The sequence below is a fragment of the Myotis brandtii genome, unplaced genomic scaffold (genome assembly GCF_000412655.1).
Source record: "Myotis brandtii unplaced genomic scaffold, ASM41265v1 scaffold10, whole genome shotgun sequence".
Taxonomy (NCBI): domain Eukaryota; kingdom Metazoa; phylum Chordata; class Mammalia; order Chiroptera; family Vespertilionidae; genus Myotis; species Myotis brandtii.
In genome coordinates this window covers 1,945,177-1,960,422 of record NW_005353325.1, presented here as the reverse complement: position 1 = coordinate 1,960,422, position 15,246 = coordinate 1,945,177, and the positions used below count along the sequence as shown (strand labels likewise).

The 15,246-nt window shown below is 43.2% G+C and overlaps 1 protein-coding gene across 3 annotated transcripts in view; it reads left to right on the top strand.

The window, feature by feature from the left end:
* Nucleotides 1-15,246, top strand: part of CORIN (corin, serine peptidase) — a 226,590-nt gene that overhangs the window by 204,574 nt on the left and 6,770 nt on the right. For all 3 annotated transcript variants that reach the window (XM_005853139.2, XM_014534321.1, XM_014534317.1), the window contains 4 exons: nucleotides 4,333-4,449; nucleotides 7,160-7,209; nucleotides 7,356-7,530; nucleotides 13,331-13,602. In XM_005853139.2, the coding sequence (XP_005853201.1) occupies nucleotides 4,333-4,449; nucleotides 7,160-7,209; nucleotides 7,356-7,530; nucleotides 13,331-13,602 (614 nt within the window). The remainder of the gene's footprint in view (nucleotides 1-4,332; nucleotides 4,450-7,159; nucleotides 7,210-7,355; nucleotides 7,531-13,330; nucleotides 13,603-15,246) is intronic.

Sequence of the window (15,246 nt, the reverse complement as noted above, 5' to 3'; positions counted from 1 at the left end):
GGATTTCTTGAGCCTTATACAGCCCGAGGACCGGATGTTCCCCACCCCTCAATCATTAGATCATGGCTTAAATTTCCTTCTCTGTATAGGAGTTCATGGTGACTGTAGAAGCACTTGGGTCTGACAACATTCCCTGCCCAGCATTCCCTGCTCTTAGGATATAGTGACTTTTATGCTTAATCACTGGCAAAATATTTTTTTGCTCTCTACCCAACAGGATTTCTTTTTTTTTTTTTTTTACTATTGATTTAATATTTTTTTTTTCTCCCCTTGACCTTCCCCTGGCTTTCCCTAACCCCCAGTGTCTTGTGTCCATAGGTTATGCTTATATGCATGCATACAAGTCCTTCGGTTGATCTCTTACCACCCCCCTCCTGTCCCCCAACCCTCCCCGGCCTTCCCGCTGTAGTTCGACAGTCTGTTCGAGGCAGCTCTGCCTCCAACAGGATTTCTTTAATTTGTCTCTTGATGTAATATAGAAAAAAGATGTTGTCAAATGAATTATGAAATGCCAAACAAAATTTGAGCAATATTTAAGTTCCAGATACCTTTTTAAATATATATATATATATTTTTTGTTGATTTCAGAGAGGAAGAGAGAGGGAGAGAAACAACAATGATAAGAGAGAATCATTTATCGACTGCCTCCTGCACGTTCCCTTCTGGAGATTGAGCCTGCAACCAGGGCAGTGTCCTTGACCGGAATTGAACCCGGGATCCTTCAGTCCCTAGGCAGACATTCTATCCACTGAACCAAACTGGCTAGGGTTCCAGATACCTTTTAATAGCATGATTTATATTTTATACATGTAGTAAAAATAAAAAGTACAGACACATATATTCTTGATGAGTATGTAAATTAGCATTACTCTTTGAGGAGAAAATTCATATTGTTAATTGAAAATTTAAATTTTGATTCAATAACTTTAGTTTTAGAAATTTATTCTAAAATCACTAGTGCATATAGGCAAAGTTGAATGGTTAAGGGTGTTTACTGCTGCTTTTTTGCTAGTATAGCCAAAAATTGGAGACAACTTACATGTACATCAGTCATGGACTGGCTAAGTAATGTATGCACAGCCATATAAGGGAACACTATGCAGTGATTAAAAAAAAAAGAACATGGCTTGTGCTGTTAATGAAGTTGGGCCACATAGTGCTCAGAGTGTTAGGAGTGAATGGTAACCTGACATCAGACCTCAGGCATTCACATACCAGCTCCACCATTTATTTGCTGTGTGGCCTTGGGGCAAGTTACTTATTCTCTCTTTGCCTCAATTTTTCCATCTCCAAAATGGGGAATAATAATACAGCAAACTTCACAAAGTTGTTGAGAGGATTAAATAAGATAAATGAGTTAGTCTTTTAATACGTGGCATAGAGAAAATAGTTAACAAATGTTATTATATGGAAAGACTTCCAAGGTGAATCATTAAATGAAAGCGTCATCAACAGCGCACAGAACAATGTGTATAGACTGGAAATACAGGAGTATATATATACAGGAATTATAGAAAAGGCTTGGCAAGGATACGCAAACACTATTTCCAGTGGTTGTTTCTATACATCTGGGATGGGAAGATGTACGTATTTTCATTGTGTATTTTTTCCATGCATAAGTATTACTTTTATGATTTTTAAATTATTTTGAAAAAACGCAAGAAAAATTAAAATCACACAGATGCTCAGATTCTGTGTGATAGAAGAAATGAACCATCTGGACTCATGGATATATTTTTAATGGGCAATAGGATGACGTTTTTAGAGCTGAAAGATTTATTTTTGTCCACGAGAAGCAGGCTAGTGTTTAGGATTTCATGGAAAACTAATTTTTATAATGATTCTCCCCTCTTCTTAATGATGAATGTCTTCGATTTTCCACTTGATGTAACTAAGAGATTCAGGCTAAATTGCCTTTCTTGCTGGAGGCTGAGGAGTGAAATGTAAAATTATCCTGTATGCAGTGCTCAGTGGAGGGAGCCCTTGCTTAACTGGAGGGACCTTCTGAGTTGAAAGACTGAAGGGCCCTTTGTGGAGAGGTTTCTCTCCAGCTCCAGTGTAAATCCTCTGCTGAACTGTCCCTGTTTAAGTCCCTGGCGGCCTGTGAATACCTGCCCACACAATGACTTGATCAAACAAGGCTGAGCTGACCTTCCTTCGGCTTTTTGCCAGCAAAATGCCTGGATGTAGGCGGCCATGGTTGTTCTCAGGATGCAGGGATCAGGAGAAACACCAGGAGTGTTCTGTGTGGCCGCTGACTTTCATACTTACCATCCCATCAGCATTCTGGGATTGGTGGGAAGCCAGACTCCCAGTTTGGTCGAGGAAAAGAAAAATCCTCATTGTGCAGTAGGTTTTGTGAAGTCTTCAATAATCTAATGGTTCTCCCAAGTTTCTAAATAAATTTAAACCTTGTGCAACTCTTTTTTAAAGTGTGGTCTGGGTTTGTGCCATTTGTTTTCAAATCAAATGATTAGAATCCATTCATTATTAAGGGCTGTTTTATTTTTAATCTTTGGCTTTTATTCTATCATCAAATGTTCTCTTTAAAGGGTTTTCCCCTTTTTAAAAGTTTTTATTCTTTTTCTTTTTAAAAAATTTTATCTTTAAAGCATTACAGATGTCTCCCCCCGCCCTCTTCCCTGATCCCCTGCACCATGCTCCCGCCCCCTCCCCAGCCTTCACTGCATTATTGCCTGTGTCCGTGGGGTATGCATATATGTATGCAAGTTCTTTGGTTAATCACTTCCTGCCCATCCTCCCACCCCTATTTATAGCAATTTTAAAATAATTAATAATTGGATGAAATTATCATTTTTCTTTCACTGCCACTGAATCTAACTTTTTTCCTTTTCCTGTGCCTTGCCCCCCACCCTTTTTTTTTGCAAAAAACCCCACACAGCATTCCATTATCAAAAATGAAAGTCACTACGCATGCAGACTTGATGCTACCACAGCTTCAAGATTTCCAGGTTCCTCTGAACCCTTAACGCTGCTTGTTATTCTTCTAAGTTATCTCTGATGTGTTTCTCCAAAAAATCCCACCAGGGAACAATTCCATAAACATATCACTTTCCTCCTCATCACACACCCCTGCTACTTGATAAGTGGAGGCTGTCTGATTTCAGTTCTTCTGATGAATTCTCTCTCCTTCTCCAAGGCCAACAAAGGACCTGCTTCCTTTTTCCCACTGCCTCCCAGATTCAAAGGAAGCACCCCCTTCCTTCTGTCTAAAACTAACTCCTCTACCTCTTCTACCCTTTTTTGTATCAGGTGATAAAATCCCCAAAGGTTTTCTTCAAATATGGTTTGCCTAAATAAACCAACTGATTTATGAAGAATAGAATATTTTTACACTAAAACCTAAATACTTTGAAACCTAAGGTTTTAAATCTTGGATGCAGTGTAACCATATTTATGTGAATGATTGAATGAGACAATCACAGGACAATGTTGGCGGAAGTTGAGTGAGAATGTGGGTCAGGAACAAAATAATGTTGTCTAACCTTGTCTCTGTTTTTCAGGGTCCTTCCCAATTTTTAGTGCATAAGGATTTTGCAGTATGTTAAAATAATTCTACATACAATCTTATACCATCTAAGTAGACACTGAATGGCCATTTATTCTCTTTAGTTATTACTTATTTTTATTTAAAGGTATTGCTACATTGCACGATAACATTGGGCAAGAAAAGAGAAGAAAAAAAAGCACCCAGCCAGATAAATTTTATTTTACTTTTGACCCCTGTTTAAAGTTGCTCTTGTATTTTAGATACTGGAATTTTTACAACATATACGTTAGAATTCTAACACCTCACCAAGTTCAAATACATGTCAGCAGACGGAATGACTAAAACAGCTGTAATAATTTGGAATTTTTTTTTTTTTTTGCTTTAGTAAACTTATAGTAACTTCCCCTCTTGCTGATCACATTTCACGCCAAATTTCAAATACAAATCCCCCTCTTGAAATATTGATTTATAATTTAATGCTTTTTTGGGGGAAAGAGAGTAAGTGCCAAATAATGATACTGTCTGGCCCAATGATGGCGAACCTATGACACGCATGTCAGAGGTGACACGCGAACTCATTTTTTTGGTTGATTTTTCTTTGTTAAATGGCATTTAAATATATGAAATAAATATCAAAAATATAAGTCTTTGTTTTACTCTGGTTGCAAATATCAAAAAAATTTCTTTATGCAACATGGCACCAGAGTTAAGTTAGGGTTTTTCAAAATGCTGACACGCCGAGCTCAAAAGGTTCGCCATCACTGGTCTGGCCAAAGCTCACTGTGGTTGGACTGTTTAACTGGTCTTTACCCTTCATTCAGAGAACCGTCTGTGACCGAATTCATGCAGGAACAGGAGCAAGACCAGCAGTGGCTGACATTACACTCCGACTGGGAGAGCCTCAATGGGAGCACTTTGCATGAACTGCTGGTGAAAGGGTAAGACACCCTCCCAAGAGCTGAGTCGTGTGCATTATAGAGTGAGAGTCTATCATCTGGGCCCTTCCTCTCTTTCTCACTTGAGATGATGCACATTTGTCACATCAATAGTGAGTTTCCACAGAATGGCTGCTGGCTTTAACTTCAACATCGCTTGGCTTTATTTTTTCTTTCTAGATATAGATTTTTCTCTCTCTCTTGGCTAGTGATGTTTTCCTTTAATGATGATTACAGAAACTATTGTGGTGAAGGAGAAGGAACTTGCAATATAACGTTGGAGTTTATTTTTCACTTCCTACTCGAAATGAATTCCATGTTTGCACTTGCTACCAATGCTACATGTAACTAGTTAACACAGGGAATTGAAGTAATGAAAACTAATAAAGCTTGGAAGGTCTGAGAAAAAAATGGACATGGGATGGAATTAGAATCAAGTAGCCTTGAAAGTGCACCTGTGGAAAATTGCCCCTAAGAATAATGGCATCTTAAACAGAGCCACCTCCCTTGTCTAGTCTGTAGGAGAAAGATAAGTCAAGGAAGTTGATGCATATTACATTACTAGAAGCCCGGTGCACAGATCTGTGCATCGGTGAAGTCCCTCAGCCTGGCCTGCGCCCTCTTGCAATCTGGGACCCCTTGGGGGATGTCAGACTTCCGGTTTCAGCCTGATCCTCACAGGCCAGGCTGAGGGACCCCACGGGTGCAAGAATCCATGCACCAGGCCTCTAGTATGCATATAAAATCTTTGGTTAATCTCCTCCCACCCTCTCCGCTCCCCCGTTCCCTCTGAGATTCATCAGTTTGTTCCATGTTTCCATGCCTGTGCATTGAGCGTCTGACCCCTGGTGGTCAGTGTGCATCCTAGCTACCAAATGGTCGAATGGCCACTTAGGCTTTTATATATATAGATAGGGACATAGCTATAGAATATGCAAATAACTTGCTCAAAACTCAAAACTCACTGCCCGCAGATGGGAACGGATAGCCTCTCAATTCAAACCAGGTTCTGACCCCACAGCTTTGAATAAGTCCGAGGGAAGACACTGCTTAAGAATTTCAAAGAAGAAAACCAAAGGTGGGCCATTTTCTTTAGAATGTCTTGACATTTTCCCCATAGACCAAACTCTGTAGCCACATTTCTGAATATTTGTCAACTGAAGTACTTCCTCCAGAACAATGACCTGAATCTTTCAACAGTGTGATATGTTTCCCCAAACTGGGAATGCTGGAGAAGCCCTCTCAGGTCAAATCAATAAATAAAATATCTCATTCTGAATTGGGAGTTGGTAGAACTGGCTTGAGTCCTGGCTTACTAATTAGATGTGGGATCTTATATATATAACCACAGTTTCCTATAGTATAAATAGTTGAGATGGATAGTCTTTGGTGTCTTTTCCTATTCGTATAAGCTATGATTTTGGATCTAACAAATAGCAATTAATTATTGAGCGTCTCTTCCATGCCAAGTTCAGTGCTAAGCTTTGAGGGGATATAGAAGAGAATTAGGGGGACAAGGACCCTGGTCTCAAGGAACATACATTATATAGGTGGGCAGATGGGCTATAAGCTAGTGAACAATGTGAATTTCAGATATTGGGAAGTGCTACAAAGAAATTAAGGATAACGAGAGAGAGAGAGAGAGAGGAGAGGGAGGGAGGAGGAGATACAACTTCAGGTTGTGGGAAGTCAAAAAGCAATGTACTTTTTATGTATTATGTAATTTGTTGTATACAAATAATTACACAGATCCCCATGCAAATTTAGCAAGAAATGAAAATACAGTAAATCTTCAAAAAGAAATGTAGAAATGACGTATGTAGGGATGGATATATACTTATGTATGTATATGTCTATACTTTTTTTTCTGAGAGGTCTAGGATTCTAAGCACATCATGATATATCTAACAGTCCCCCCAAATTTTTTTTTGTCTTTTTAATTTACACTGTAAATAAATGCTTCATGGTTGGAAGGAGCTTTGTGATTAAAACTTGATGTACCCTACACTGAATTTTCTGGTGCAGCCACATTGATAGGTGCTGAAACATGGCCCATGTTCTTGCCTTCAAAGATTAACTCCAATTTTTAGAAAGTTCTTCTCCTGAGCCCACACTTCCTATGAATTCTACCATTAGTCCTGACTCTGCCATCTAGAGCTACGTGGAATAAAGTTAACCCCCTTTTACCTGTCAGCCAGTCATAGATCCATAATCTAATAGTCTTGGCAAGATTATTTGACAATTTAAATATTCAATTTTTATCCATTCTCTAACATTTTATTTATTTCAAACTAGTTCTCAAATTTTTTTGACATACATGCCTCTCCATGAGCATAAAAATCTGACATGGTCCCCCTCACTGTAGATTCTAAGAAGCAGCCCAATCCTCCCCCCACTTTCTCCTCCCTACTTGGAAAATCATGGTTTGAGTTCATATTTTGGGTGGTTTTATCAACCAAGATGAGGTGGGAAACTTTGCTAACAATAGCTCCCCTTCTGACAAATGTGAAATTTGATTACGATGATATTAAATAAACTAGAAAAAGTACACATCCTTTGTACACCCCATCCTCGAGGTGATTCTGACAACAGCCCCGCCGTGAGAATTGACCTCAGGCAAGGGTGGAACCTATGGCTTGCTTTTCACGGGTAGTGTTTGAAGTGAACAATGAATGTAACTTAATATTATACCATTTTATGTTTCCAAATCCAGGCAGTCTTGCCACAGCAGAAGTAAGATTTCTCTTCTGTGCGCTAAACAAGGTGAGAGAATGAATGATGTCCCAGTGGGGCATAAACTTTATTTAGCTGGGTTGGCTCAGGGGAAAAACGATCCCTTGCATGTGACAGCGTCTAGCTGGGTTAGGGGGTGAGTCACACACGCCTCTGCCTCTCCTGCTCCTTGGTAGACTGTGGGCGCCGCCCTGCTGCCCGAATGAACAAGAGGATCCTCGGGGGCCGGACGAGTCGCCCTGGAAGGTGGCCCTGGCAGTGCTCCCTGCAGAGTGAGCCCAGTGGGCACATCTGTGGCTGCGTCCTCATTGCCAAGAAGTGGGTCCTGACCGTCGCCCACTGCTTCGAGGGGTGAGCTGCACCTTTTCTCCTTTGCTTTGCCTGGATCTGGTCATTTTGTCACCTGGGTTCTTAGTGAAGCCCCTTCAGCTCAAAAGCCACCGATGATCTTCTTCCTGGGCCTCTGTCTGCTTGGGTTTTTCTGCCCTCGGTGTTGTCAGCCTGTGTAAGTGTGAAGGATAGATCTTGCTTATGATTTATGTCCTAAAGAGGGAGGGATAGGAAGTTTAGCGGATTGACTCCCTGGCCAGCATTGGTGTCTTTTCTAGCCCTTTTGAATACATCAGATACATGTGGAGTGAAAGGGGGGACTTACTCAAGGGGATACTACAGTGAGGGGAGGGTGCTGGAGGAACTGGTGAGGACTTTGGGAAGCAGAGTTAAAGGTACACTCTGTGTATTAGTCGGGGTTCTCCAGAGAAAGAGACCAATGAGAGCGAGAGGTTTACTTTAAGAAGTTGGCTCACATGATTGCGGAGGCTTGGCGAGTCCAAAATCTAACGGGGTTGGCCGGTAGATAGGGTAGGATTGTAGTTCACGTCCAATGGCCGTTGGCTAGGTGGATTCCTTCTTGCTCAGGGGAGATTGACTTGTTTATTAGGCCTTCCGTTTATCGGCCGAGGCCTACCTACATTATGGACAGTAGTCTGCTTTACTCAAAGCCCACTGATTTCAATGTTAATCTCAGCCAAATACACCTTCACCGAAAAATCCAGAATCTTTGACCAAATATTTTGGCACCATGGCCCAGCCACATTGGCACATAAATTAACCAGGACAATGTGCCTAAAGGAGCAGAAAAGGAAGACCAAGGGAATAACTACCCCCAACTGACAAACAATACTGCGGAAGGTCCTCATGTGATCCACCTGTCTGTTATGTCAGGAGCAAGAAAACCAAACCGAGCAACAACAAAGAAAACCCCCAAACATGCATTATGCTCCCAGAAGATCCAGGGATCAGACACCGGGAAGGACATAGCTGGTGCGCTTTGTCTCTGCTGGGCAGCAATGTCAGCACCAGCTGGAAGTCTGAGGCGGTTTTTGGGTGGGTTGGTGGGGGAGGGGGAGCTGCGCTCTCCAGGCAGCGCTGCCAGTGGGCCAGGCCTTCGTTCCTCCCCACGTGGCACTCAGCATGGTGACTGACATCTGGGCACAGTGAGCTTCCCAAGGAGGGATCCAGGAGGATACGATGCCTTTTGTGACCCAGCCTCCAAGACATGCAGCACTGCTTCTGCTGTGGGGCTGGTCAGAGCCCTCTGAGCCCTACCCAGATCCAAAGGAAGAAACACAAAACTCTCTTCTCCGAGGGAGGAGTGTCAAAGGATTCGAGGACATTTTTTCTTTTAAGAGAGAGTGAGGAGAGAGAGAGATTGATTGGTTGCCTCCTGTACTGCCTGACCAGTGGTCGAACCTGAAACCTGGGTATGTGCCCTGACCAGGAATTGAACCTGCCACCTTTTAGTTGTACCGGATGATGCGCCAAACACCTGAGCCACCACACTGGCCAGGGGGAGGACATTCTTTTAAATAACCATCATACCACCAATTTTATTTTTAATAATTTTACTTTATTTAAAAGTCATAGTAAGCAATAGCAAATTTTTAAAACAAATTAAGTCACAGTCCTATCACCTAATTGACTATTTTCATTTGCCCAGGTTAATTTCCAAAAAAAAAAATGTAATTTCATTTTTTTGGCCTATTATTGTTTTTTCTCAAATTTGCCACTTACTGTGTGACCATGGATCAACTCATGAACTTCTCTGGGCCAGTTCCCTCCTCTGTGAAATGAAGGAAATGGCAGTCACAGGGGTGGTGCAGCCATTAAGTGAGCCTCTGTAAAGCCCTGAGAATCGTGCCTGGGATTAATAAGTGAGACATTGATAAAGGTCAACTTAAAATAAAAATTATTACTGAAATCATGCATTCTCCCTTTTCCCTTAGCACTATGGCCTGAGTATCTTTGCATTTTGCTAGCACTGTCTTTCTCTCCTCTCACACTCACCTTCACTTCCTCACCCTCCTCACAGTACCCCCCATCACAGCCTGGTGAATGTGCCGGCACAGCTATAAACATACATTTCCCCCCAGGTGTCATTGCTTCCTTTTACAATCTGGAATCCCACTCTATACTTGTGTTTGTAAGGTGACTTTCTCGTGTAGCAATATATCGCCGGCATCCCTCCAGGTCAATGGATGTAGCTCTAACTCATTCTTTCCCAAAGCAAAATGATATTCTATAATATAGATTTACCATAGCTTTTTTTTATTACTATTCCACAGCTGATGGACATTCCGGTTAGTTCCAATTTGCTACCATTTTAACAATACTGCAACACACCTCCTTATACAAAGCTACTCACCCACTGGTGCTTGCCTTTCTAAGGAATAGAGTCCTAGCACGTATATCCAGTTCCAGGTGGGGGTTACAAAGATGAGTACACATTTCCTTCCTTGGATTGCTAACCTAATGAGGTTGCAGACACTTAAACAAATAATTAGAATGTAATGTGATAAGTGATTGTGAAATGCAAATGTGTATATCCAGTTATTTGATCACTCTTTTTGGGAAAGTGAAATATAAAACATCAAACCAGTACCTCCGCTGGAGAACATTTAGCATCTAAGACCCTAAATTATTGAGGAGTCTGTGTAGTCTGTCAGGAAATACACGGCAATGTAATTGTTTCGGAAGAAGCCAGATGTTTCCGGATGTCTTTTCCAGGTCTGATTTATAACTCCAGGGTAATTAGAAGATTAGACTAGCAAGAGTACATTCATCAAAAGATGATTACCTAAACGAATCCAACAGGTCTTTAAGGGAAACACATTCTCCACGTGCTAGTTCACCCAGGTTCAGATCCAATGTTTGTTGTTTCCGTATGTGGCGTCCAAGTCTCCTCTTTCAGGGACGGATCTGTGCAGTTAAGAAGAAGCCTTGCAATAGAGAAGAAATATGTGTTTATAATTAAGGAAATGGGTAAGATATCAAAGGCCTTGGTGAAATTTTATGGAACACTAAACTCAACAGAACTGTCAAGAGGGGCCTGGCTTGTCCATAAGAAACTAGAAATGGCCCAACTTCAAACAAGCCTTCGTTTGAATGTGTGCTAATAACTCTGATTCTATTTTACAGTCTCTCCAGTGGCCCTGCAAGCTTTTGAGAACTTCTAATTATAAGCCTTACTCTCTGCTGGAGCCATCGATTGCTGCAGTTAATGGGATTTACTTCATATCCTGATCCCATGCTTTGCCAATCCCAGTGTGACTCATCTGTAGGTCTCCTCAGGCCTGTCTCTGTTAATTATATTGGTGGGGGAAAAGCCACAAATTTGTTTTGCTCTTCCATGGAGAGGTCTTTAAAAATCCCCAATGAAAATTAAAAACATGAGATGCTAAGCTGATCAGATCAAGTTCCATATGCCCTAATAAGAATTCAACAGTTGTAAGGGAGAAAGACTTTGCCTTTCAGGGGTAACGGAACAGCAATTTTCCTGCCTTCTTCTGTGTCTGAGAGATGGAAGGATGACCTTCCTAGGCTGGCAAACAACTAGTAATTGTCGGAAGCATCTGATTTCTCTCCAGGAAACCCACATGAATAACTATCATCCTACTATCCTCCTATATAATAAAAAGCTAATATGCAAATTGACTGAACAGCAGAATGACCGGTCCCTATGATGAGCACTGACCACCAGGGGGCAGATGCTCAACGCAGGAGCTGCCCCATGGTGGTCAGTGCACTCCCACAGGGGGAGCACTGCTCAGTCAGAAGCCCTGAGCAGGGCTCACGGCTGGCGAGCACAGCAGCGGTGGCGGAAGCCTCTCCTGCCTCCACAGCAGTGCTAAGGACCCCTCAGGGGATGTCCACCTGCCGGCTTAGCTTCCTGCTGGGAGCGGACCTAAGCCAGCAGGTGGACACCCCCTGAGGAGTCCCAGACTGCAAAAGGGCACAGGTCGGGCTGAGGGGACCCCCCCCCGCCAGTGCATGAATCTTGTGCACTGGGCCTCTAGTGTGACCATAATCGATACCCCTGCTAGGTCACCCTTGTCTTGACTTCTCTAACAAGACTTTTGTTGCTTGTCTGCACTTCTTCCCCCATTATCTTAGCCCATCAAGGAAATGTGGTCTCCTCATCTCCTTTCTCTCTCCAGCTGACGAAGTGCCCTGGGCTGGTCACTTCAGCCCTCTCACCAGGACCTTCAGCTTCTTTGTTCCTAGATCTTTCTGCCGTACATGCTGGGCAGACCTATCCCAATCTCAGTCCTTTTATATACTCGGAAAAGAAAGTGAGAGATTTGACTTTTCATACTGAACCCATGTTGTGTCCTCAGGGTTACTATTTTTTATCTTCTAGGTGCTTATGAACTATGCCAGTAATTCACAGTTTGTTTCTTTTCATTTTATTGACGTACGGGGTTGATCCATTCCTTTCAGTAATAATGCCCAGTAAAACGGGAATTTTCCATACTTCCCCTGGGGTGCTGTTGTTTAGCATCAGTGGAGAGCAATCCAGTGTGGTTGTCAAAAGCCCTTGGTAACTGACCTGACTCCCTCTCCCCACGGTCCTGCCCCCTGTGGAGGTATTCTCTGCCTTCCTTCCCTTTTCAGTGGAAATGTCTGGGTCTAGAACAGGGGTCCTCAAACTTTTTGAACAGGGGGCCAGTTCACTGTCCCTCAGACCGTTGGAGGATCTGACTATAGTTTAAAAAAAGAACTATGAACAAATTCCTATGCACACTGCACATATCTTATTTTGAAGTAAAAAAACAAAATGGGAACAAATACAATATTTGTATTTGCATGTGGCCCGCGGGCCGTAGTTTGAGGACCCCTGGTCTAGAACATAGCAAGTAGTTGGCCTAAAATATGGGCCAACCCATAGCTCCTGGGGCTTGCTGAAACTGGGCGCTCTTCTCTTTCCAACCTTCATAGTTACTTCTTTGTTTCTTCTAGCCTTGCAACTACCTATCCATGCACTCTGCATCTGCACTGAGCAGGGTTCTGTGGTCTCTTGCTTGGGTGGGGTAGGTATGACCTGAGTGGTCTGGAAAAGATCATTCTGACATCCAGAACCTCGTTCTCCCTTGAACAATCAGAAGGTCGGGTCACACCGGGCATTTCAACATGACAGCAATTAGCAGAACTGAGAAGTGATGGCCCTCCAGATGGACAGGCCTTGTGGTCTGACTTATTGACGCACATCCAGCCCCTTCACGCATTTCCTTGTGGGTCACCCTAAAGTCATTTCACGGCATGTGTCACAGAGAATTCTTTAGAAATACCAAGGGCAGAGCCCACTATTAAAAGTAAGACATTTGTAATATTTATAGAACAGCAATGACGCTGTTGCGTGATATTTCCTAGAACAAATTTGGTGACCTTTAAACTACCTCCACATTGCCACTTAGCTATGCTATTTCTGGAGTAAGATAAAATAGGGTGATTTCTATTACAGGTGTTCATTATATATATATTCATTCTTTCCTAAAAAAAAGGGGGGGGAGAAATATTTGAGATACTAAAGCAAAAGCAAAAAGGGTAAAAAAGGGAAAGTTTGTGCTCTCCAGAAAAGATATAGAAAATCTCTGACCTTGGCTAGCTGCATGAAGCACAAATGTGCCATTTTCATGTCTAAACTAGATTGTGGCAACTTGCAAAGCACAGTGACTGGTTACTGTGCGCAGCGACACGGTGCCTGCCACTGTGTAAATTCCCCTGCCTGCTCCATGCACCTGAGACGCGTGTGAAGCTGAGCTTTCTCCCTCGAGAGGTTAAGAGGCCAATGGCTCCTGAATTACTATTGCAGGAGAGAGAACGCCGCCGTGTGGACAGTGGTGTTTGGCATCAACAATCTCGACCACCCGTCGGCCTTCGTGCAGACGCGCGGGGTGAGGACCATCATCCTGCACCCGCGCTACAGCCGCGCGGTGGTGGACTACGACATCAGCATCGTGGAGCTCAGCGCGGAGGTCCAGGAGACCAGCTACGTGCGGCCCGTCTGCCTGCCCAGCGCGGAGCAGGCCTTGGAGCCGGACACGTACTGCTACATCACAGGCTGGGGCCACATGGGCAGCAAAAGTAAGCCAGTGGGCGCAGCGCTTTGCCTTTCAGCTTGTCACGGAAAGACTCCGAGTTACTTCTGAGCCTTTGGCAATAACCCCCCATTTCACTTCTAAAAGTATAGGCACAGCCCGGCCAGTGTGGCTCAGCGGTTGAGCCTCGACCCAGGAACTAGGAGGTTTGCGGGCTCGATTCCCGGTCAGGGTACATGCCTGGGTTGAGGCTCGATCCCCAGTAGGGGGTGTGCAGGAGGCAGCCTATCATTGATGTTTCTATCTCTCTCTTCCTCTCCCTTCCTCTCTCTCTAATAAACATATATTTTTAAAAAGACTTACATAAAAAAATAAATTAAAAAAAGTATAGACACAAATGGTACACACAGCATGTGCGTCACTCCCCCACGCAAATGATAGATGTTAGCTATGGCACTCAAACCTGCCCAGCTCAGAGGCAGCCTCAAAACGCTTCTCCAGCTGAGAGTCTCTCTCCAGGGAGCCAGTGCCAATGCTTTGGCGCTGCCAAGCCAGATGAGACCTGTCAGTCATGCCTGTGACCCGCCTCCACGGGTGGTTTGCACTCTGCAGACCAATCACCTGCGCCTGTCTAGCCGTTAGGCATTCCGCCCTGCAGCCTAGGGCTGGGCCCAACTTCCAGTCCTGCCTTGTGATTTGGTCTTGTCGACCTTAGTAAGACAACCAGGAAGTCCTTCTCCAAAGAAAACTGGTTTGCTATTTGCCTACTTAAATTGATTAAAGTAGTTTGGCTCCCTAGATCAGTGGTCGGCAAACTCATTAGTCAACAGAGCCAAATATCAACAGTACGATTGAAATTTCTTTTGAGAGCCCAATTTTTTAAACTTAAACTATATAGGTAGGTACATTGTTATTAACTTAATTAGGGTACTCCTACGGCTTTGGAAGAGCCACACTCAAGGGACCAAAGAGCCGCACGTGGCTCGCGAGCCACAGTTTGCCGACTACGGCCCTAGATGATTTGAACATACAAAACATAGAAATTGAAAAATTTTTCCTACTTACTCCCAGCCCCCAAATGGGCTCTCAATTTTGCTTGACCTCTTAGAGTTGAGAATATGAATTTAACCCACGAGACATTTTCTTTCCAAGGCCACTCTGTGTCATGGGTGTGCGTGGCTCTCAGGAATGGCGATGCTGATGGCCGTCCTGTGAGCCACCTTAGCAGCCGCCAACTTGAAGGCCTCTTTTTTTTAAATTTTGTCAGATAAGTGTTGAGCTAAGTTGAGTTTCCTTTCTATATGGTCAACTGATGACAAAAAAGAAAAATTCAATAGACAGAAATAAGTCAGTGATGTCTGAAAGGCTCACGTGTAAGGACGTCAAAGGCAAGGTCAGACATGTGATGTCACCGTTCTTGGCACCTTACTTTCTAAAAGCTACAATTAGTACTGCAATAGCGATAAGAGCTGAATGTACGTTCTATTGCCTCTCCTCGTACTGCTCCCACAATATCCACATCAAACGGACAGCAATCCTGTAATATATCACACCTGCCACAAATACAGTGCAGTGTGAGGAGCAAAGATGTGGATTCGGTGAGAAAGTCTGACTATACAGGGGAAACATAACAGCAACCGTCTAACTTCTAGGACTATTGTAACGATTACAGACAAGAGGCCTCGAGAAG